Source organism: Phyllopteryx taeniolatus, chromosome 15 (assembly GCF_024500385.1).
Source record: "Phyllopteryx taeniolatus isolate TA_2022b chromosome 15, UOR_Ptae_1.2, whole genome shotgun sequence".
In the NCBI taxonomy this organism is placed as follows: domain Eukaryota; kingdom Metazoa; phylum Chordata; class Actinopteri; order Syngnathiformes; family Syngnathidae; genus Phyllopteryx; species Phyllopteryx taeniolatus.
This window is the reverse complement of record NC_084516.1, coordinates 18,200,080-18,223,345: the sequence shown is the minus strand read 5'-3', so window position 1 is coordinate 18,223,345 and position 23,266 is coordinate 18,200,080. Positions and strand designations below refer to the sequence as shown.

Here is a 23,266-nt window from a genome sequence, read left to right as displayed (position 1 = left end):
AGACGATCCCTTCACTTGTCAATCAAATATACGTTAACGTTCACTGTAGTCAACTACTGGCTGAATAACGTGTGCCACTGAGGTTATGCTTAATAAACAGTTACCTTTCCCATTTTTGTGTTAATTGGGGACTAAGACACACAACAACTCGGACAGAGGCGCTGGCGTTTTAAACGACTCTGCCGCAGGGGAGCGAGCTGTTTAGCTCCTTAGCTCGCTAGCTCATTAGCTCGTGGGCTAGCGAATATAATAAACAGTTAACTTTCCCATTTGTATTAATTGGGGTCTAACACACGCAACAACTCCGAGCAAAGCGCAGACATTTTAAATAGCATCACCACGGTGGAGCAAGCTGTTTAGCTCCCTAACTCGCTATCTCGTTAGCTCGTTCCATGAGCCACTAACGTTTAATGACACAGCCGTCCAACTCTGTCGACTCACTTTGTGATCTACACACTGGGTCACCACAACAATGACAATTTTTCGAGTCCGGGAAAGGTATTGTGTCCATTTTAACAAACAATAAGTTAATGAACAACAAGTCAATATCGTAATTATCGTGACAGGCCTATGTACTGTATATACTGTACATATACTTTATTGCTACTAACGTACAAAAGCAAATCAATACTTTTTGTTCTCTTCTTTATTTCTAAATCTTTCCTCTTTTGAGAGGCTTTCTCCTTTCTCAGGTGAATAGAATTATTTGTGTTCTAGTTGTTTTTCCATTTGAAAACACATTTGAAATTGCACTGAAAGCCACATAACTGTTGCTGGAAGAGTGGAAGATACATTAGATGAGAGACATTAGGCCTTAAAGGATCTTAATCCGTGTGTCTGTTTGACAGGATTTACAAAGCCTAAAGACGTGTGCATGTGTGTGTGGGCTCAATCCAGCATTAAAACCAACAGAAAGGTCACTGATGAAATGTCAGCAGCCGTGACAGTCTTGTCGATCTGATGTTTTTAGTGCTGTCTGTCTGCCTCCTTTTTGTTGAAAACATTGCTTACAAAAACATCACAGTAAGAGAGAGAAAACTAAGTCGAGAAACACAGCAGAGAACAGAAAATGACAGATTGTTTTACTTTTTGCTTGTGCGTGTTGCTTTAACAACATGTCCAAATGATAAAAAGTGCATCCACTTTGACTTTTTAATCTAATTAGTCTAATTAGTTTAATTTGGAAACAAAATTTTTTATCGGTGCCTCTCATTACGTTACCCTGATGAATAATAGTAAATATGAGTGTGAAGACCATCTACAAAAAGTAAAGCAGTGTATCTGTTTAATCAAAGTTTATTTAGTCAAATAAGAATGTGTATCCACTGAGGGGAGCTTTTTTTCAGATATTATATCAAATCAAGCCATCATCTATTGAATCTACTCAATCATACCAGTCTCTACCTTTAAGCAATAATAACAACAATAACTCAATGAGGACATTTATTGTAAAAGTTGTTGTATTGTTTTGAAACACTCCAGGGCCTTCATTTATCAATGAGTGCATAGAACAGGTTCTAAATTCATTCGGATCACTGAAATTGAGAATGTGCGTACATACAAAAAAAAAAAATCTATATCTAACGTGCGGGCACCTATCGCACACAAGCAATAAGCAATATGTGTGTGCACACTGAGGCTCATTTGCATTAAGAAATGCCTCCAATTGACCATAACAATCCATTTAAGGATGTGCGGATTTCACTTCCCTCTTCAAAAAAGAGGGTGGAGGAAATGAATAATCTCCGAGACCGACATTGATAGACTAAGAAGAAGAAGTCAGAGAAATTGAAATATAACCCAGTTGTAATTTCACTTTCACTTGGTGCATGGGTTACAGAAACAAACCGAAAATTCTGTTTGGAACAATTAATGCAGGTGTCACCACCAATAGGAATTTTTTTTTACATGGGACGGTGGGAGAATTTAACCGCTTCTGTTAATTCTGTCGATCATACATAAGAGCAGTCTCGTAAATAATAATAAATGGTTTGACATGAAATATGTCATGGCCCACAGACAAGAATTATCTTTTATAAACTGGGGGAGGACAAGCAAACATTATTGGGGATACGTCATTATACGTGGAGCCAGCCATCCTCAACCACAGCTCCTATGGAACTATTATGGAGAATGAATGAATGAAAGAATGAATTGTAAATTCCTCCAAGCGATGTGGAGCGCAGATTATTTGTGCATTGATTGAATGAAATCCTTTCCTGTTCACATATCTTATTTGCTTGTGTGATAGTGCTTGGTGCAATCTGTAGCTCCAACTACAGTATATGTTTGGGAGACCTTTGTGTAATTTTTGCTTGTTGGCATTGTCTGTATGGCGAGTGGATGTAAATTGTGGCCAGGGAAATAATTGCACATCGGCATGATTCGGCTTATCGTTGGTCGTGAAATGCCACATACAGTATGTCTCCAATCTCCCGCTGAAATGTCCCGGTGGCCCTGTGACGCCAGCAGCTCAATGTGCCCTTGGATGGCTTTGGTCACCCGTTCTATTTGTAGTTTCACTGTTTTACCACAAGATAACAATAAATTTAAAAAAACAACACAAAAACGTCAGTTTACGACATACGAAGTTTTGAAGTTACGAACGGTGCGCAATGAACTAGTTTGCACAGCGGTGTTATGCTACGTTCATACCGTACATCACTCGGACGAGTTTGATGGCAGGGTTATTTATACACACTGAGCGTGCATTCGCTTTATTTCAGAATCAGAATCATCTTTATTTGCCAAGTATGTCCAAAACACACAAGGAATTTGTCTCCGGTAGTTGGAGCCGCTCTAGTACAACAGACATTCAATTTACAGAACACTTTGGAGACATTGACAAAAAACAATTGTGCAAAAAGATGCAGAGTCCTCTAGCATTTAGAGCAGTTCGAATGACTAATATTGCAATAGTCCGGTGCAATGTTGGTCCGGAGTTGATGTTGGTCGCCCACTTCAGGTCCTGAGAGATTGTAATTCCCAGGAACTTGAAGGTCTCGACAGTTGACACAAGGCAGCTGGACAACGTGAGGGGCAGCTGTGGCGAAGGATGCCGCCTGAAGTCCACGATCATCTCTACAGTCTTGAGCGTGTTCAGCTCCAGGTTGTGTCGGCCGCACCACAGCTCCAGCCGCTCCGCTTCCTGTCGATATGCAGACTCGTCACCGTCCTTGATGAGGCCGATGACAGTGGTGTCATCTGCAAACTTCAGGAGTTTGACAGTCGGGTTCGCTGAGGTGCAGTCATTCGTGTAGAGAGAGAAGAGCAGCGGAGAGAGGACACAACCTTGGGGCGCCCCAGTGCTGATGCTGCGTGTGGATGAGGTGGCCTCCCCCAGCCTGACCTGCTGTGTCCTGCCCGTCAGAAAGCTGTAAATCCACTGGCAGATGGCAGGTGAGACGCTGAGCTGGAGAAGCTTGGATGAAAGGAGTTCAGGGATGATGGTGTTGAACGCTGAGCTGAAGTCCACGAACAGGATCCTCGCGTAGGTCCCAGCACTGTCGAGGTGTTCTAGGATGAAGTGCAGTCCCATGTTGACTGCATCATCCGCAGACCTGTTTGCTTGGTAGGCAAACTGCAGGTGGTCCAGCAGGGGACCTGTGACACTCTTGAGGTGGTCCAGCACGAGACGTTCAAAGGACTTCATGACCACAGATGTCAAAGCGACAGGCCTGTAGTCATTCAGACCCGAGATTGCAGGTTTCTTGGGGACTGGAATGATGGTGGAGCGTTTGAAACAGGATGGAACTTCGCACATTTCCAGAGATCTATTGAAGATCTGAGTGAAGACTGGAGCGAGCTGGTCCGCGCAGACTTTGAGGCAGGATGGGGACACGTGGTCCGGGCCTGCCGCTTTGTTAATCTTTTGTTGTTTGAAGATGCGTCTCACATCCTGTTCATGGATGGTTAACGCAGAAGTCAGAGGTGTGATTGTGGTCGCGGGTGCGGCCGGGTGGGTGTGTGGTGTGAAACTGTCCTTTTCAAATCTGCAGTAGAAGGTATTCAAGTCGTTGGCTCGTGTGCTATTGTTCTCAGCTTGGGGGGATCGTCGCTTGTAATTAGTCAGCGATTGGAATGCATGCCAGACTGATTTAGAGTCGTTTGCGCTAAACTGATTTTCCAACTTTGCTGCATAGATCCTCTTTGCAATGTTAATTTCTTTAGTCAGCTGGTTTCTAGCTCGATTATACAGGGCCCTGTCCCCGCTCTGATATGCGTCCTCCTTAGCTTGGCGAAGCTGCTTAAATTTAGCAGTGAACCACGGCTTGTTGTTGTTGAATGTGCGAAATGATTTTGTTGGTACACAAACCTCTTCACAGAAACTGATATAGGATGTGACAGTGTCCGTATATTCATCCAGGCTGCCAGCTGAATTTTCAAAGACACTCCAGTCTGTGCAGTCTAAACAGCTTTGAAGTTCCATCTTTGCTTCATTGGTCCACTTTTTCACTGTTTTCACTGTAGGCTTCGCGCATTTAAGCTCTTGCCTGTACGTCGGTATTAAGTGAATTAAGCAGTGATCAGACGAGCCCAGGGCTGCACGAGGTATAGCACGGTATGCGTTTTTTACCGTAGTGTAGCAGTGGTCTAAAGTATTATTTTCCCTGGTAGGACAGTCGATGTGCTGCTTGTATTTAGGGAGTTCGTGGTTGAGTTTAGCTTTGTTAAAGTCCCCGAGAATAATGAGGGGTGAGTGTTTTTTTTCAATTTCATTGACTTGTTCGGCGAGCGTTAGCAGTGCGGCGTTCGTGTTAGCTTGAGGCGGTATGTAGACTCCAGCCAGTATGTACGATGCGAACTCACGTGGCGAGTAGAATGGTTTACAGTTTAAAAATAGCGACTCCAAATGTGGGCTGCAGTGAGTGCTGAGCTCCGTGACGTCCGTACACCATTTTCCGTTGATATAGAGGCATATCCCGCCGCCCTTTGTTTTCCCCGATGATTCCATGTCGCGGTCCGCTCGATGAATGTGGAAGCCGGGAAGCATGACGGCGCCATCGGGTACAGCGTCGCAAAGCCAGGTCTCCGTGAAGCACATGGCCGCGGAATGTCCGAAGTCTTTACTGGTCTTTAACAGTAGATGAAGCTCGTCCATTTTGTTGGGTAGGGAGCGTACATTCGCGACGTGGATCGACGGGAACGCCAATCTGTGTCCTCTCTTGCGGAGTTTCACCTGAATGCCGGCCCGTTTCCCTCTGTGGCGCCGCTTCCGTCTCCATGCGCCGAAAACCACGGATGCCGGTCCGGTGAGTAACTCGGGGAAAAAACTGAGCGGATTTGCGAAAGTTGGTGACAGAAAGTCCGGAGTAGCCTCCTTGATGGTTAGCAGGTCTCCCCTTGTGTAAGTGAGTCGTGTAAGGTCTCCAAAGACGGACGAAAAACACAAAAACAAAAACAATACTAGAGAGCCCGTTACCGAGGCGACCACACTGGTAGGCGCCATCTTGTTTTTTTATTTGCGACATTAATACCTCTTCAGCGGGTCGTCGGCATGCTCGCGTCCAGAGACGGTGTGCTGTGAGCAGCCACGGCCAGTGCGACAAGTCACCCAGGCTGGTTCCTTTGCAAACATTGTTTTTTCCACAAATTGATAGTAGCGGCATGTACTCACCATTCAGTACTCACCTGCAATCATTGTCCTCACTACCATCTGTTTAAATTCCATCTTATTTTTACAGCACGAGTATTGTGCTAAATAAAGCACTTGCTTTTAATATTCGCAACTTCCCGCGTCACTGTCGAGTGCTCGGGGGGCGATGCTGGCACAGAGTCAGTTGCTATATGGGAATCTCTCAAATTCACTTAAGGGGTGCTTAAGCACCCCCTGAAATGGGCTAGAATGCCTGTTATATATAATTGACACAGAATTTATATATTTACTTTTGGACTTAAGTACATTTCAGAGTCTGTACCTTTTTTTTTTTTTTTTTTTTACAAAAGTACATGAGTTGAATGATAAATATTTGTACTAATATTTAGCAAAATCTTTTTGACACAAGTATCCGTGCTTCTAGTTACAGAGTGTGAGTACTTTTGCCACCTCTTGTTATTTGTATAGTGTACAGTAACGCAGGTCCGAAGAGAATCGTTCTCGCGTCAGCGGTACCTAATGAAGTGTCCGCTGGTGGTGAGCGTCCCTGCATCTCCGCCGTGCCGGAGACACAGCACACACAGCTCCGCCTCGCTTAAGGATGCTGTTGACGAGCCGTTTCATTAATGTCAGAGAAGAGATACGGAGGATGCTTTTCTGAAGGGATATTTGCTTCGATGCCGCCTATTTCTTTATTTCGTGTTCCGTTTATGAAATCGTTTTTTGTTTGTTTTTAAATTACACAACACCGTCCACCGTTCTGCTATTACGTCCCCTCTCGCTCTCGGTCGCTATCCGCTGTTGTTTTCCTACCTCGGCTATGCACTTGGTGTCAACGACTCCTCCTCCGCCGTCGTCCCGCAACCTCGTGCCGGGCTCGGCCGCCCACTGACGCCGAGGCAGGATGGTGCGCATCGCCAGCGCCCTGGGGCTCGTCATGTTCAGCGTGGCGCTGCTCATCTTGTCCCTCATCAGCTACGTGTCCATAAAGAAGGACTTCCTCCTCGGAACCCCCAGATATGGACCGAACGGCGGACCGAGGATGTACATGTTCCATACGGGGTATCGGTGAGTTCCATCCAGGATGTCTTTTGGGTTTGCATCGTTTCATTGAGCTCATTGTTGCTGGAGATGCTAATTCATGAACCGCAGTATCCGAGTGTGAGGGCCTCAGTGCAGCCTCACACTTAGGCCTGGCTGCTGACACTGGACTCCATGCAGTACAGTCATCTTCAAGAGTCAATTAGAAATCGGTAGGAATGTACAGTCAACCGCCGAGAGCCACCAGCAGTAGGTAAACATCTGTGATATAGAGAAACCATGCAAAAAAAATTGTTTTTGTTAATTACAGCTGTCAACCCCCCCCCCCCCCCCCCCCACTCACACGTTAAGCACATTTGAACTGATTAAAACCAATTCAAACGCATTAAAACGCATTGTTGTAAGTATTTCTTTTGCACCCGTTCTCACTTTCTCACAGCTCTCCAAATAATGCACGCTTGCTTGAAGCTGTGTATTTGTAACTGCCAGTTGAAGGTTACTGTAAAACTGACACAAAACTGAAAAAATGTACATTGCATATTTGAACACCAAAATCTTTTTTTGTGTGTGTGTCTAACAAAAGTCCTCTAGCTTAATGCAAACATAATGTGAAATACCACAGATGGCCGACCAGAAATTAGAAGAAATGTTACGTACTGTAATTAACCTTCAAACAACTGAGCTATTTTGACATATGGAGCAGCAACAAATACAAACAGAATGTACAACGATACTCAAGCATACTGTATATTCTCTCTGCGCTGTGGGAACAATGAAAATTGCTGGAGTACAGTTCTTCTTACTCTTATTTACGCTTCGTCTCTTTCAGTAGAACTTCACGCTGCCCCGGCATGTTGCGTCACAACGTGGCACGAGACTGAAGGCGCGCAACTCTAAATTAAGACTTGCCTGTATACTAGGGCTGCCCTGTATATACAGTAGATGCGATAAACTTGGCCAGAACCATAACAACTGTGAATGAACGGCAAACAGTCAACATCCTACCTACGCTATGCTATTTTGCGCCACACCAGCTAGCTACAAGCTGCGGCTGGGTAGCTAGCACAGCTACCCGCTGTCCTTTCACAGTGCAAAGGTGCTCCTCTAAGTTATGAATTCTCACCTCCATGGTGGCAAATAGGCAACATTTCTGACAAGTATTGTTGTCACTAATGGAAGACGAGGAGTACCAAGCAAGAAGAGAGACGACGAAGAAGCCATGCTAACCCCTCAGCTATTGTGAAGAATCGCGAAACACCAGAATAAGTGCTTAGCTCTTACAGTACACTTTTCACAAAAGTCAGTTATGAACAGCCAATACTGTAAGCAGGTTCATATTAACTTTTGAGAGAGAAAATAATACAACAGCTACACAGTGAGCACACACGACTGCTCTGAAAACCGAAAATGATTTTCGTACGTTACCGCATACGTCAGCCAGAAGGAGGAACCTGTAAGGTCTAACATATATTAATATATTGATTTTAAATATATATAATATTAGCAATGCTAGTATTTGTTCCTTTACATTTTGCATCATAGAGTTCTGAGTTTTAATTTTGACTTTTGAGCTCTCTACTATACCTGTTTTCAAAACGACATTGTATATATATATATATATATATATATATATATATATATATATTGTTCTTTTCTCATTTTTTAAATCAATGCGGCTTTGCTCAATAATTATACAACCCATTCTGAAATATTCCCATTATCATTTTTACATTTAAGTTTCTCTCACGATATATAATTTACTGTGAAGGGATTGAATGTGCGGCACGGTGGCCGACTGGTTAGAGCGTCAGCCTCACAGTTCTGAGGTGCGGGGTTCAATCCCCGTCCCCGCCTGTGTGGAGTTTGCATGTTCTCCCCGTGCCTGCGTGGGTTTTCTCCGGGCACTCCGGTTTCCTCCCACATCCCAAAAAACATGCATTAATTGGAGACTCTAAATTGCCCGTAGGCATGACTGTGAGTGCGAATGGTTGTTTGTTTCGATGTGCCCTGCGATTGGCTGGCAACCAGTTCAGGGTGTACCCCGCCTCCTGCCCGATGACAGCTGGGATAGGCTCCAGCATGCCCGCGACCCTAGTGAGGAGAAGCGGCTCAGAAAATGGATGGATGGATGGGATTGAATGTATCCCGTCGTATGAATTTTAGGCCATATCGTCCAGCCCTACTGTATGCTGTAAAAACCTATAAAAACTGGCCGGGGTGCGAAGGATTGGTTTTGTCAGTTTCAAATCATTTCAGTGACCATTGTCGGTTTTTCTTTCATTACCAAAGGGATACTGCCAATTTTTTTTTCAATGTATATATTTAATTAAATCACAGGGTTTTACATCCTAATAGTATGGCGCGTTTAGTTGCTATAGTATGTTGATCCTTGCCATATTAGAGGCTACCAGTGGATTGTTGTCCCAGAGAAGGTCACCTTTATTGTGCTGGTGCAGAATTGCAGTTTCAAATCTGCCTCTGTCATTGTGATGCTGCATGGCTGATAAAAAGATACAGTACACTGGGGGCGTGCTCTCATGCCCAAACATCTTATATTGGCTATTGGGCTTTAGATTGCACAGGTGTGCCTGTCGTCGACTATACTGTATAATATCATGGCTGGACATTATATTGAAAAAGCTAATACATTACTTGACTATGTTGAACCAATGAACTATACTGTACATACACAGTATTGAGATAAGAATCTCATTGTCTTTGCTTTTTGCAGTTGAGCAACAGTTTCACTTATTTTATTTAAAATATGAGACATATCACAGTGTATTTGTAGAAGAACTACTTCCCTGGTTCAAAACTATTCCAAGGCCTCATTAGGTTTTTCCATTTTCTTTTGTGTCTTTTCTTAATGATGCTGTGGATTAAATACTTTCCTGTTCAAAGAGGAACTGTGTTGGCACTAGATAGGGTTTAGCAGGGCCATTACAGTGCACCTCCATGGAAATCCTTCATGTGCGATCAAGAGTGTGATGCTAAAACACAGTTGATCTAGCAAATGTTCTGGAAGTCAGCAAACTGCCCTTGACTCTGATTTACAGCAGAAGAGCTCCATTTATTTCCCTCCTGCTGTAATCATTTTCCTTCTCGCTTGGGTGTCAGGGTGGGCCAAGGTTATGCTTTGAGTGAGTTAAACGTGAAGGTCTTTTGGTGGATGGTGGACAAATCCTCACGTTTCCTTTTGCAATGTTGCATGACTGTCGCAGTGAGACTGTTTTGCTTTTGTGACTATTGGATGCATAATGCAACCAAAAATAAGTCATGTAAGTCAAATGAAATGTGGCTCCCTCAACCCTCCTGTAGCTCCACAATCAGGCCGACACTTTCACAGGACTCAACTGTAGGTCTTGGCAATAAAACATTGTGCTCTAATACTATGTGTTTTATGTATCCAAATAATTGATAACTTTGCCTAATATCAATTGTCAGTAGCAATACGAAAAATGATTTTTATTTACATGCATTACATTTGAATTGCGATGAAAGCATGTTCAAATATTCTTTTGTTTCTTCAAAGGGTTTGCAGTTGACTTACTGAGTCTGTATTTGTTTCATATTCTTTCTACAGCGAAAGGCCACCTCGCAAACCTGACCTCAGGTAAGTCAAGACGCAGTCATTACGCACTTCATTGGTACAAGTGCGCAATCTAATGACACACAAGATCTACAGCAGTAATTCTGTCTTCACAAGGGGGCATATTCTCCCGTCTGTGCGTAAGTCCTTTTTTGCGGGCCTGGGAAATACAACTGATACTCTGCTGCATACTGTCTTTCTGTTTCACACCACACATCGGTGCCTTGCTCAAGGGCCTCGGTCAAAGACACCTTGGCAACAGTCAGTTAGCAGACCGGCATCCCTACAACAACCGGTTGGCATTTTCTTATTTTGTCTGCAGTAGGACTCGAACCAGTTGCAAAGCCCAAAACTTACAGATTGGCTCCTTATCCACGAGGATTTTAATTATCCTTCTAACTTATTTTGCGATACTTTGCACTACACTGATACAGTAGCTGTTTTTTTGTTGCTCAGTTGTGTTGCGATGTAAAAAATGTTGCTTTGAGTTGGACACAGTTCAAGACCGATTTTTTTTATCTTAAAGGTTACCCACTGTGTGGCTATAGAACATTTAAAAGGTTGAAAGCTACACTCAAGAAAGTACCCATAAAATTCCAGTTTGCCACATTAAATGTGTCTGTAAACTAAAGTGTTGGGGAGGCAAATAAATTCCATCAGCGTTCAGCTGGAGCCGACTGAGAGAGAGGTGTGGTATGCCCTAGACTGGCCGTCAGTCAATAGCAGGGCATATATAGACAAACAACCATTCACACTCACGTTTACAATGTGCCATTTGTTTTATTAATTTTTTTTTTAATGCAGTTTGAACTGTCCAATTAACCTCATGGGGAGAAACAAATTAAGTCTTGTGCTCTAACAAGTTTTCTGACTTGTGCACCACTTGAAGATTGCGATCAAGTTCAGAGACCGGAAAGAGCTGAAATGCTACAGTTGCACTTCCACTTCCTCTGAAACCCACAAACGAGTCTGCAGCTAACTGATTTACGTGTTGCATCCATCACTAAGTTACCACTCGCCGGTGGTCCATTGCTGACTTGTAAAAGTCTGATGTCTTTTCTCTCCAGCCGTTCAATAAGCAATAAAACAAGTACATCGGTCAGGTAGAGTTGGTGCACGTGTCCGTATTAATCCACCAAGGTTCGCTTGACGAGTTTGTTAGTGTTTACGCTTATTGCTGCTAAGGCAGAATATGAGTACATTTGAAGTACCGTTATTCTTTCTTTGATACAGCGGGGTGATGTGTCAGACTACAAGGATAGATTATAGGGGGAGTTCAGAAAAATGTAGGTGAATTGCTGGAAATACAAATCAGGAATTTTTGTTCTGATAAGGGGAGATGCCAGTACTTTACCAGTAAATATAAGCCACACAAACTCCAATACACTTCTTTGTGGGTTTCTTACACAAGATCTTCAATGCAAAAATATAACGTCAAGCTCTATATTATTTTCAAATTGCATGTTTATTGGCTAATGTAAGTACTATATTTTGTGATAATATCAAAAGGAACTAATGAATGAAAAAAAATGAGCTCAAGTAAACGCAGATACTGTATATATTATTTGTTCCTTCTTCTGTCCCTGCACCTCTTTTGCTCGTGTTCCTCTGATATTTCAGTGTAAAATGTGACTGACTCTTTTTATCAATAGGAAAGATGAATTTTTGGGTTCCGTTTGTGTGACTATAATGATTAAGATGGATCAAAGGATTGGCAATACCTTATCTGGAAAGACATTTGATCTGGGTCAAATGTCTGCATGCTGATTACAGTCAAGATGCACTTGAGCAAGGTACCAAACCAAATTTTTGCATCTAAACTTGTTGACTACTTTCCCATTTTACTTCCTCCCCGTGTAGCTCCCAGTTGGCACTGAAGTATCTGGATCCAGTTTTCATGCCATTGACCAATGCTCTTAGTGAGGACCTGAAGAATTCCTCTAAATGGAGGTACAACAGCACAGCTTTTATCCAACAGAGGTACGTATGTCTGTGTAAAATAACTGAATTCTGCAGGTGTCGCGAAACAAGTATTGGGATCACCATCCATCCATTTTCTGTACCGCTTTATCCTCACAAGGTCCCAGCTAACTTCGGGCACATTAAGGACAAAAAATATATAATAAAATGATATGAATGAAATTCTATATAAATACATATTATATGAAGAAGAATATATGATATAGAATAAATTATCCATAGGTGTGACGTGAGTGTAAATGTCTGTTAATATGTGCCCTGCGATTGGCTGGCACTCAGTCTAGGGATCTACAGGTATGTCAAATTTTGGCCCTGGGGCCGAATCTGGCCAGAGATGTAATTATATTTGGCCATGTCAAATGTGTATCACAGCTGGCCTGCCAGTATATAGTGCATGCGCCGCTAATACTACAAATCCTAGAATGCTTTGCTAGTGTGTTGGCGCGTCAGTCGAGACCAGCAAGTGCCCTCTGCGTTTCTGTTGCGGTTATTAGCAACCATGCTGTCAGTCTCCTCGGGCAAACTTACACCTCCCCTTCTGAAAAATGGCCAAGCAAAAGATGGTAAGAAGGAGCTTTTAAGACAGGTGGGAGGCATATTATGTGTTCACCAAAGTAAAGGACAGACCTGTTTGTCTTGTGTGCGGACTCGTGACTGTAACAAAAGACTAAAACATAGCTTGAATAAATGTTTTCGTCATGCACTTTTTCAACTCCTGTTAATTGTTAACAGTTTAAAAGTTGGATTTTTATTGAAGGACATTCTTAGTTTTTGGGTTGTTTTGTTGTTGGCCTTTTCAAAATGTTTTTCATTTAAAAGAAACTCGACACGCTACAAATAAAGACAAAATATTTTATTGTATTTATTCAGATAAAGGCGGCACGGTGGACGACTGGTTACAGCGTCAGCCTCACAGTTCTGAGGACCCGGGTTCAATCCCCGGCCCCGCCTGTGTGGAGTTTGCATGTTCTCCCCGTGCCCGCGTGGGTTTTCTCCGGGCACTCCGGTTTCCTCCCACATCCCATAAACACGCATTAATTGGAGACTCTAAAATTGCCCGTAGGTGTGACTGTGAGTGCGAATGGTTGTTTGTTTGTATGTGCCCTGCGATTGGCTGGCAACCAGTTCAGTGTGTACCCCGCCTCCTGCCCGATGACGGCTGGGATAGGCTCCAGCACGCCCGCGACCCTAGTGAGGAGAAGCGGCTCCGAAAATGGATGGATGGATGGATATTCAGATAAACAAATAGCACTCACTGATGTGTCTTCAACAGCAAAATTGATTTCCCATGTGTTTATAATATTAAAATTTGCCTATTCCAGATTCAGTGTTTGAGCAAAACTTAAGTTTGTTTTCATAACATTAGGTTGACTATTACATGTCTGTAGCGAAAGGAAAACATGCACAATCACAGTCAATTTCCAATAAATATTCAGTTTTGCCAACGACTATGTCCCAATTTTTAATTTTTGCCTCGTGAATTTTGCTTCTTTCAGGAAGGAAATCTCTCAGCACATCGACATTCCTCACAACTTCACATTAACGCGCAGCTTAGTCCGCATTGGCCAGCTGATGCATTACGCATATTCCAGCCACAAGTACGTCTACTCCATCGGCGAGAACTTCCGCTCACTCCTCCCCGAGGTCTCGCCGATTCTTAACAAGCACTACAATGTCTGCGCCGTTGTCGGCAACAGTGGCATCCTCACCGGCTCACGTTGTGGTGACCAGATTGAGAAGTTTGACTTTGTCTTCCGCTGCAACTTTGCACCGACAGAGATCTTTAAAAGAGATGTTGGGCGCCGCACAAACATGACAACCTTTAACCCGAGTATCTTAGAGAAATACTATAACAACCTATTGACGGTGCAGGACAGGAATAACTTCTTCCTGAGTTTAAAGAAGCTGGATGGTGCAATTCTTTGGATTCCAGCATTCTTCTTCCACACTTCAGCTACAGTGACCAGGACACTGGTGGACTTCTTTGTGGAACATCGCGGTCAGCTGAAGGTCAAGCTGGCCTGGCCTGGAAACATCATGCAGTACATAAACAAGTAAGATATGCACCCTCACATGCATAGAAACTATAGTTCATCAGCAATTAAAGTGTGAGTAATGAATGCTACACTGAAGAAATAGCAAGAGAAGTTGATACTAGGATCTATTTACAACAGTGATTCCAAACAAGGGCGGCACGGTGGCATGTTCTCCCCGTGCCTGCGTGGGTTTTCTCCGGGCACTCCGGTTTCCTCCCAAATCCCCAAAACATGCATGGTAGGTTGATTGAAGACTCTAAATTGCCCGTAGGTGTGAATGTGAGTGCAAATGGTTGTTTGTTTATATGTGCCCTGCGATTGGCTGGCAACCAGTTCAGGGTGCACCCCGCCTCTCACCCAAGTATAGCTGGGATAGGCTCCAGCGCTCCCGCGACCCTTGTGAGGATAAGCGGCTCAGAAAAATCGAATAAGTACACTACACTACGGCGGTTTGACACATTGATAAATCATCATGAAGAAGAGAATTTTATTTTTCGCTGTTTGAGTCATAAAAGCATTAATGAAGCCATCCACCCCCAACCCCCCCGCCCCCAAAAGAAATTAATTAAAACTCATAATGTCACCACCGGTCTGTTTGTCATCCTCCATATACTTGGAAATAATCTGATATTTAACAAAAAAGTGAACTAACAGATGCAAACCTGGCACAAACAGACTTTTTCACTCGTGGAGGTAGAACTTTATCACCAAGCCGCCGATTACACTTGTCAATTAGTGTGCAGATCTGAGCATTGTGTTGCATGCAGCGGACACAGCCAAACAAAAATACCCCCTTCCTTCCATGTCAACAACTTCACTGATACTACTGTTAGCTAATGCTAATCTGTGCTAATAATGCAAGTCTGCTTACCTGCTTATCTGATGACATGATAGAGCTTCTGTGAAGTCCAGCAGTTGGTAGTTTTTTTTTTTAAGATGGCGGCCCTTTACCCAGCCTAGGTGCCAAGTCCTGGGTGGAGAAAATCGGTGTTATGTAACTGGGTGGCAGAATTCAGACCGGCTTGCTCACAAACCCATTTTTGAAAATAGGCAGCTACCAAAATATTTACTTGGTTGTTTAATTTCACACTTGATGGGTGGGCAGGGACTCCAGAAACCCATCAATTTGTATTCAAGCAATTATTTATTTTCTCTCTCTTTGTGTTTCGTCTAAGACTAGACTATGTTTTTAGTCAGAAAAAAAAAAATAATAATCTGAAGGAGAAAGGAGATATACAAGATCAATATTTGGATTTTTGGATACTTCGTACTCTTTGTTTGTATAACGGCATTTGCCACAAAGAACCTTTTAAAGTTGAAAATGTGTCATTGTTTATAATTAACCTTGTTATATTTCGAATTCAGACTAAAATTAAACTTCTGAACAACAGCTCGCGACCACATGTTGACATTTGTCTTTACTATGTGTGTGTGTGCGCGTGTGTGTGTGTGTCTGTGTGTGTGTGTGTGGCAAAGAAGAGATTTAAGCTCCAAAGCCAGATTACCGGGAAACTACTATTTAGTGAAAGGTATGGCACCGAGTTGAAACTGCAGCGAGGGATTTAAGTCTGGTTCTTAGTGTTGTAGTAGCAGAATGGGCCACTCTTACAGTAGCCTAATCTTCACCAAGCCCATTAAATCTACCTGCTGGGGAAGTATTACCACGTTTAAGTAGCTCAGGCAGGCTTTCAGCACCTCAAACACTTGCCGAGCGCCTTTTGTTGAGGCCGGTTTGAAGAGGTTCTGCTCTCTAACTCAGCAGTGTGAGAGTATAAAAGATGCCATTAGTCATCACAGCTACATCTAATCCATCCAAGAATTCTGATTGGCCTCAGGGAGGGTAGGAATGATTAGAATTTGATTATTATTGTTTTAATTAATATTAATGTCTCTTTAAAAAAAATCACAAGGAGATAGATGCAGGAGTTGTTGCTGTACTTAAAACAAACTTGCAATTGCATATGAATAAGAAATGACTCAGCTAAACCAAAATACCATAGAAGGAATTGAAAGGAAGACCATGCAAATATGCCATCTTACAACATCGTATCGGATGACTTTATTGCCACATTTTTGTTTGTCATCATGCTTTTGATTAAAAAAATGTAATTTCAAAATTAAGAAAGTGTTTATTGGTTTAGCTAACGTGCTGAAAACACTGCATATTCGCTTCTAGGACAAGTTGGAACCTGTTAAGAGATAGTAGTTTTATTAATATTGAGTAAATGTAGCGTCCCCACCACTTGTTTTTTTTTTTTTTTACCGTCGAATAGCATTAATGTGAATTTACTTCTTCAAACATACTGTGCATCGGCTGCACATGACTAAAATGGTTAACATATATTATTTGATTATTTTTGAGGAAAAGAGGGGAAATCTTTTGTCATTTTACCATATTTTATTCATGCAACCAAAAATGGAGTACTTTTTTTGAGCAATGCCTGCCTTTTTGGGATTTAAAAAAATAAGTTTATTTGAGCATGTTGAGCAACAGAGCTGCAGTAACATTTTGACTGGGTTCAAATCCAATGTGTCCAAGTGATAGCATTGCATCAAGCGGAGTAATGATAAGAAGAGGGGACCAGTATGACAAAAAAAAAATAGCCTCAGTGTGAAGTCACTGCAGGCATACCATTACAGCCTTGGAGTATGTAATATAGTATTCTTGTTTGACCTTTTTGTCTGATTTCAAATTCTTTTCACCAAAACAAATAAAGGAAATTATGTAGGAGTCAAACCTTTACCATCATCAATCGTTTTAATAGTGCTTCGGAAAAATGTGAAGTAAAGCTACGAATCCTGTGCCTTGGTCTGCATTCTAATGACCTGTTCTCTTAATTTTTCCTTTCAACTGGACTCACCAGCTACTGGAAAACCAAACAGCTGTCGCCAAAGCGTCTGAGCACTGGCATCCTGATGTACACCCTGGCGTCTTCTATGTGTGACCAGATCCACCTGTACGGCTTCTGGCCATTCGGCTGGGACCCCAACACGGGGAAGGAGCTGCCTTATCACTACTACGACAAGAAGGGCACCAAGTTCACCACCAAATGGCAGGAGGCCCATCAGTTGCCTGCTGAGTTCAAACTCCTCTACAAGATGCACACAGAGGGATTGCTGAAGCTCAGCCTCTCCCACTGCGCTTAGATATGAAACTGCAGGAGGTAGTTCAATTGTCTCAGCAGAGCTTCCACAGGCCAGAGTCACAAAAAGGACCAGCCAGACGAGGACTGACAAATGTGGTTTTCACAACAGCACGATCTTGGCAAGTAGGTGCAATGGACTCAAGATTACAGAGTCTATCACTATCAAGCTGTGTTGGGCCTGCACCGAAGCTGTAGAAACAAGGACTCTGTTCATTTTTTTTTTTTTTTTGGTCAGTCAACACACTCTCTAGGTCATGCTGCACTGTTCAGCAAAACATCACAAGTGCGTTCCTTAAGGGTGTCATTATTAATGATTGCAACGTACAAACTAAGGCTACTTGAATTATTTGTCTTTCCACAAAAAAAAAAAAACATGCATATTCTTTAGTCAAAACATTTATAGTCACACCTGGACCGTACATATCATATACTTGTGCGATTACCTCCACCAAGCACAAAAGCTTGTGGAAAGAGGTACTCTATGTGATCACACTTTCTTGTTGGTTTGATCGTAAGTTTGTGGAAAATAACTGCAAAACTTACTTCTACTAACTCTGTAGAAGGTTGATGCATGGGCCAAGGGCAAGACCATTATTTTTTGGCAAGGATGTGGCCACAGGAATTATCTGAAAGTAACTTGTTGTCCATTGAATCATCCACCCCTCAGAATCATCCTCCGTGAACTATGACGGAGCCTGATCACCAACAAACACACGGACACACAAACAGTGATAGGGCTTTTCATGATTTTTTTTTTTCATTTGTTAACAGTTAGCTCTCTGCTCTCCCATGTGTCATTTTAGTTAATAATGCAGTGCCTGAATGCCTTGAAGGGGAAGGGGACGACCGGGTGGTACCTCGTACAGTAAACCAGGGTCTTTGTAGGTATGTTGCACAACATGAGGAAACTTCTATGGCATCTGTTTTCTTAAAATATCAAAAAGTGTTGTAAAAGTACAGAATGATTTAAAAACTCATCACAACGGTGTGTGTGTGTGTGCGCAAATATTATGAAAACGTTATAGACATCCTGTCAAGAACAGTGGCCAAAAAGGCAACTGTACTGCAATGTTTTCCCATCAGAAATTCAAGATATCTTTGGGAAGCCTTCAATCACAACATAGTAAAATGCAATTTTCTCTCACACCAAAACTGTGTCTTTAGTTGGGGTTATGGTATAGGATCCATCCATCCATCCATTTTCAACACCGCTTATCCTGGTTAGGATCGCGGGGCGCTGGAGCCTATCCCAGCGGACTACACCGTGAACTGGTTCCCAGTCAGTCGCAGGGCACATATAGACATGGACAAAACAACCAACGAACACAATCACTCCCATTTGCAGTGTCCCTGAATGCAACTCGCGCACGCAGGCTGCTGCAACGTGCCTGCCGAATGTAAACATGAATGGCGGTTGCCAAGTACAGTGTTCATCCCTGACATATGAAGGCTCGTATCTATGTGTCCAGATGGGTTTTGCCCTGGAAGTCCCGAGCGAAACTTTACACTCTTGAATGAAAATCAACTTTCGTTTGAAAACCTTTCTTTGATGCCAGAATGAAGGCATTCTCAATTACATTCATCATGCAGAAATGAACTTAATTCCCTTCACAATCGCACAAAATATGAACTAGTTCATGAACTTTTGTTCATTGAACTCGTTCAGGTACAACACTGAAATCCAGGATGTCCCAAAAGTCATGATACACTACCATTTTTCTATTTCGTTTTAGGTAACCCTTCGGACAACCTTGAGGCCATCAGCATTTGATAGCTTAGGCTTTGCAATTTTTAGAAGCATATCATTCCTTTGCCCATGGCTCCCCAATTGACATTGGGGCAACATTGCAGTGTTTCTGTCCCTGACTGCAGTTCATTGCCAGCTTGGGAAGCTTTTTGGCCATCACACCGCTCCAACATGTCGTACAATTTACGTAATGAATTCAGGTTGCTCAAAGGCTTTAAGTGAAAGATTATGATGCTCAAAATCCCGAACGTCCGTACGTGTAAGGCTTTATTGCTCGCCAAAGCATTCGCTGAGTTGAGATTTTGTTAATGCTGAGTTTCAGTTTGGTCTTCCAGATAGGCTGGCTTTGCGCAAACGCCTGCTCTATGGGATTGGCGTTTTCATTACAGCGGTGGTAGCAGGCCTTCCACTGCATGGTTTGGAGAAACCTGCCATGGATAGCGCAAATTACCATAAAGCTTCTCAAACTGGCGCTCAACTGCAGTCAAGGATGGGAGAACTTTTGCTCCGATGTCAAATGGTGAGTCACGGATAAGAGAATGATATGCTTACAAAACCTGCAGAGCCGAAGCTGTCAAATGCTGATGGCCGCATGGCTGTCCACATGATACCTGAAACAAAATAGAAAAAAAGGTAGTGTATAGTGACTTTTGGGACAGCCTGTATATTTCGCAAAATGACAATTGGCATATATTCTTCCAAGAACAGGCTAAATATACCGGTTGTGTTGATTTATTAATGTCTCAATAGACATTCTTAGAATTTAAGTGATGTAAATTAGCTTCAAAGTTTTCCTGGGAATCACAGTTTAGGTACATGAACTGTTAAGTTGGACAGAACCAAAAGGGATGCACAATTTTCTTTTGTTTTGACAAGTTTACTTTGCGAAACAACGACATCACTAGTGCATTCCATGTTTCTTTCTGGAAAACAGCACAGTTTAAAACACAGCCATCTCACTAGAATTCCACTGGCATGTATGGCATTTTATTTTGTGTGCAGGATTTATCAGAACTACTAAGTATATGTCATATATATTAAATGTGCCATCATAGCTGGGCAGCATAGCTGGTCCGCTATTACCAGAAATAGTCTGCCAGTACCTTTTGTTGGATGAAGTCTGTCTTTTTTTAAATTTTTCTTTTTATTTTTTTTGGATCCGTTGTTCTGATACAAAGCTTCAAATTACAGTGGTGCCTTGAGATATGAGCGACCTAACTTGTGACTTTTTCGAAATATGAGCCGTCGTGGCGGCACGGTGGCCGAATGGTTAGAGCGTCTGCCTCGCAGTTCTGCGGACCGGGGTTCAATCAGGTCCGGTTTCCCCCCCGCATCCCAAAACATGCATGGTAGGTTGATTGAAGACTCTAAATTGAAACAACAAGCAGCAGTTGAGCAGGTAGTGCACAATTCTTCAAAAAAAGAGGCTATCTTAACAATGCAAATTGCTCACACACAATGCAAAATGCCCTAGACAGGCTAACAAATCGGGTCTATGTGGTTGTGTTATAACTCTTAAAGCATTAGATATTTGAAAACAAACGGTGCAGCAACACAGGTAGACAGACAGCATAACGGTATTCACGGGCACATATTCTTTTATCCTCTGCACCAAACAAAAACTATTACTCTAGCTTACTGAGTCACTTCGACAAATTTTAAACCTCGTCGTGGTTTGTGTCTACATGACTGTATTATACTGCCCTCAGTTGGCCAAGTTGCACATATCAGAAGGAGCCACTATGAATTAATCATGATGCACAAACTGTTTACCTTTTTACATTTTATTTTATAATGTTATTACTATGTGTTTTTTATGTATAGTACAATATCATAGAGTGCTATTTTCCTTCTTAAGAAGCACATTTGTTTTTGGGGGGGAACTTGGAACAGATGAATGGGATTCCCATTCATTTCAAAGGGGAAGATGATTTAGTGTTTTGAGTTATGAGCATGGTCACAAATTAAACTTGTATCTCAAGGAACCACTGTTCTTTATTAATAAATCCCACACTGATAATCAATATACTTTCAACTTTCACACGACTGGGTTCTGGATTGTTGTTCAGCTGTTACATTATTTTGGAATTTCTGACCGACTGTATCTATTAGTTATCTCTTGAGACTATTTGTGTGCATATGTTGAAGCGCATCATCTTTTTAGATTGTCGTGACGTGATGCAAAACCTAGTATTTAAGTATTCAGTCATTAAATATTGATCGGCTGTTGGATTTCAGTCTACACTGACACACAAAGAAAGCAGAGTTGTTGCAGGGTTTCTTTTTTTCTTCATTGGTTTAATTGTAAAACATTCTCATCAGTAGTTAGTAGTCCCCCACCCCTCCCCAAAATAAAACAAAACAATCGGTGATCTATTCTATAAATTACAATCTATTTGCATCATCAACTGTCTTATTAACTCGCTATGAGGACACCCCCAGCCCCTGTTGTTTGCATTAGCATATTAAGGTTTTCACAAATACCGTATACTTCAGTTGTTGTATGTTTTTGTGCGTGCTACTTTCATGATGTTTCTGAGTGCTAAATGTGATATGTTAAAGGTTATGTATAGGTTCACCCCGGGTGGGTTGTCCGTCATACCTGTACTGTTCCCTCAAATTAAATGCTCTAACAAGATTTTAGTATATTAGTAACTCAACCATTTTGTTGAGTATTTGGTTGCACAAAGTTGCATAAATACAGTAAAGCCAAGGCAAGGGGTCCTCTAGTTTTGGAGATAAATTTGCAATAGTTGTTCAAAAGACAAGAATTGTTGTTGTCCTATGCATTACGGAGCCAAAGGTTATTAGACATACTTAGAGGGCACCTTATCATATTTTTAAGACAGTTCGGACAATCCTATGCTTCCAAATTTTAAGGGAACACGTTATAGAAGGTCATATCCTGTTCCTGCATGACAGTTCCACAGAGCGCAAAGGTCCCTAAGGGCATGCTTGAATGACTTTGGTGTGGAAGAACTTGACTGAGTCAACCAGAGACATCAGCGCCCTCTGACCGACTGCTCTTCTGGATGAATAGACAACAGAAATCCCACAAACACACTCCAAAATCTTGTAGAAAGCCTTCGGGCGAAAGCTGCTGTAACTGCAATGGGATGATCGACTCCATCTTTTCTTCTATTACTATTATATATAGCGATATAGTTAGATAGATGGAGGAGAAAAATGCAGAATGTCTCCTCTCTTCCTCCTGCTTTGCAACACATCATCTATTGCAGAATATGCAGAATAACTGGACATGCAGGGATATGGACTATCATGTGCAATCGACAGTATAGCAGAAAATAACACTTCTACTTCACATTGTACTCTTATCTCATGTTGTGAACCAGCATCACTCACATATTGAATGTACCAAAATGACTCATTTTGCAGTCATTTTCTGATGTGTCTTGATTTATTTTTGCAATGTGATAATTAGTTGAAAAGTCAATTTGGGACTATTTTGATAATCCATGTCTATTTTGCAGCTGTGTTTTTGCCTCTTAATTTTTAGACGGCAACTTTTTTCCTAAATATCTCAATAGTTGAGGTCATTTTTTTTTCATCATTTAATTGTGGTCATTTAATTTTTGCAAATATATGTGGAATTTCTTTACCAATTTTTTGTTTGATTTACTATAAAACGTTATTGTTGTGACACACATATAGGTACTGTATATAAATGTTCAATAAAACATTTTAGGCACACATTTTCATGCTGAAATAAATTTGTTGTGTTGAGTGTCTGTACATTTCACAACAACTGTAGGGACAATCCATGAAGATGAATATATACTGTATCACTGCAACTTGATAAATGAACAATATGCTGCGTTTATTAGTGGCTCAAAGACTTGACCGCACATGGAGTCAATGCATGTGATGATTGAGCTAAATCATTTTTTGGAATGCATATCTTTGATCCTACAGCTTTATCATATTATAAGATTTATAATACCATTACAGCATCCTAAAACTTTGTTGACGTTTAAGAATGCTTTGTCAATCACATTCAGATCTTTTTATTCCTAAAAACAAATGTAATATTTTTATGAACATATAGTTAAATCAGGTTCAATAACTTTTGTATTTTTGTGTGTTTCAGTGGTTGCGTTTGAGATCGACATG

General features: G+C 41.8%; 1 protein-coding gene and 1 long non-coding RNA gene across 3 annotated transcripts in view; one reads left to right on the top strand and one right to left on the bottom strand.

Annotated features, from left to right (window-relative positions):
• LOC133464940 (uncharacterized) overlaps window positions 1–7,731 on the bottom strand; it is a 36,674-nt gene extending 28,943 nt beyond the window's left edge. For both annotated transcript variants that reach the window (XR_009784505.1, XR_009784506.1), the window contains exon 1: window positions 6,410–7,731. This is a non-coding gene — a long non-coding RNA (uncharacterized LOC133464940). The remainder of the gene's footprint in view (window positions 1–6,409) is intronic.
• Window positions 5,972–22,848, top strand: st8sia3 (ST8 alpha-N-acetyl-neuraminide alpha-2,8-sialyltransferase 3). The gene is made up of 5 exons (XM_061747148.1): window positions 5,972–6,664; window positions 10,221–10,250; window positions 12,087–12,206; window positions 13,703–14,260; window positions 17,107–22,848. The coding sequence occupies exons 1-5, from the start codon at window positions 6,501–6,503 to the stop codon at window positions 17,387–17,389; spliced, it is 1,155 nt and encodes a 384-aa protein (XP_061603132.1). The 5' UTR covers window positions 5,972–6,500; the 3' UTR covers window positions 17,390–22,848.
• Window positions 22,849–23,266: the final 418 nt, after the last annotated feature.

Bases quoted from the DNA above. Each gene is read 5' to 3' on its own strand.
- st8sia3 (XM_061747148.1), top strand. From the start codon at position 6,501: ATGGTGCGCATCGCCAGCGCCCTGGGGCTCGTCATGTTCAGCGTGGCG. The intron at 10,251-12,086 runs GTAAGTCAAGAC...CTCCCCGTGTAG, and splicing joins CCTCGCAAACCTGACCTCAG to CTCCCAGTTGGCACTGAAGT. The intron at 14,261-17,106 runs GTAAGATATGCA...TGGACTCACCAG, and splicing joins ATCATGCAGTACATAAACAA to CTACTGGAAAACCAAACAGC.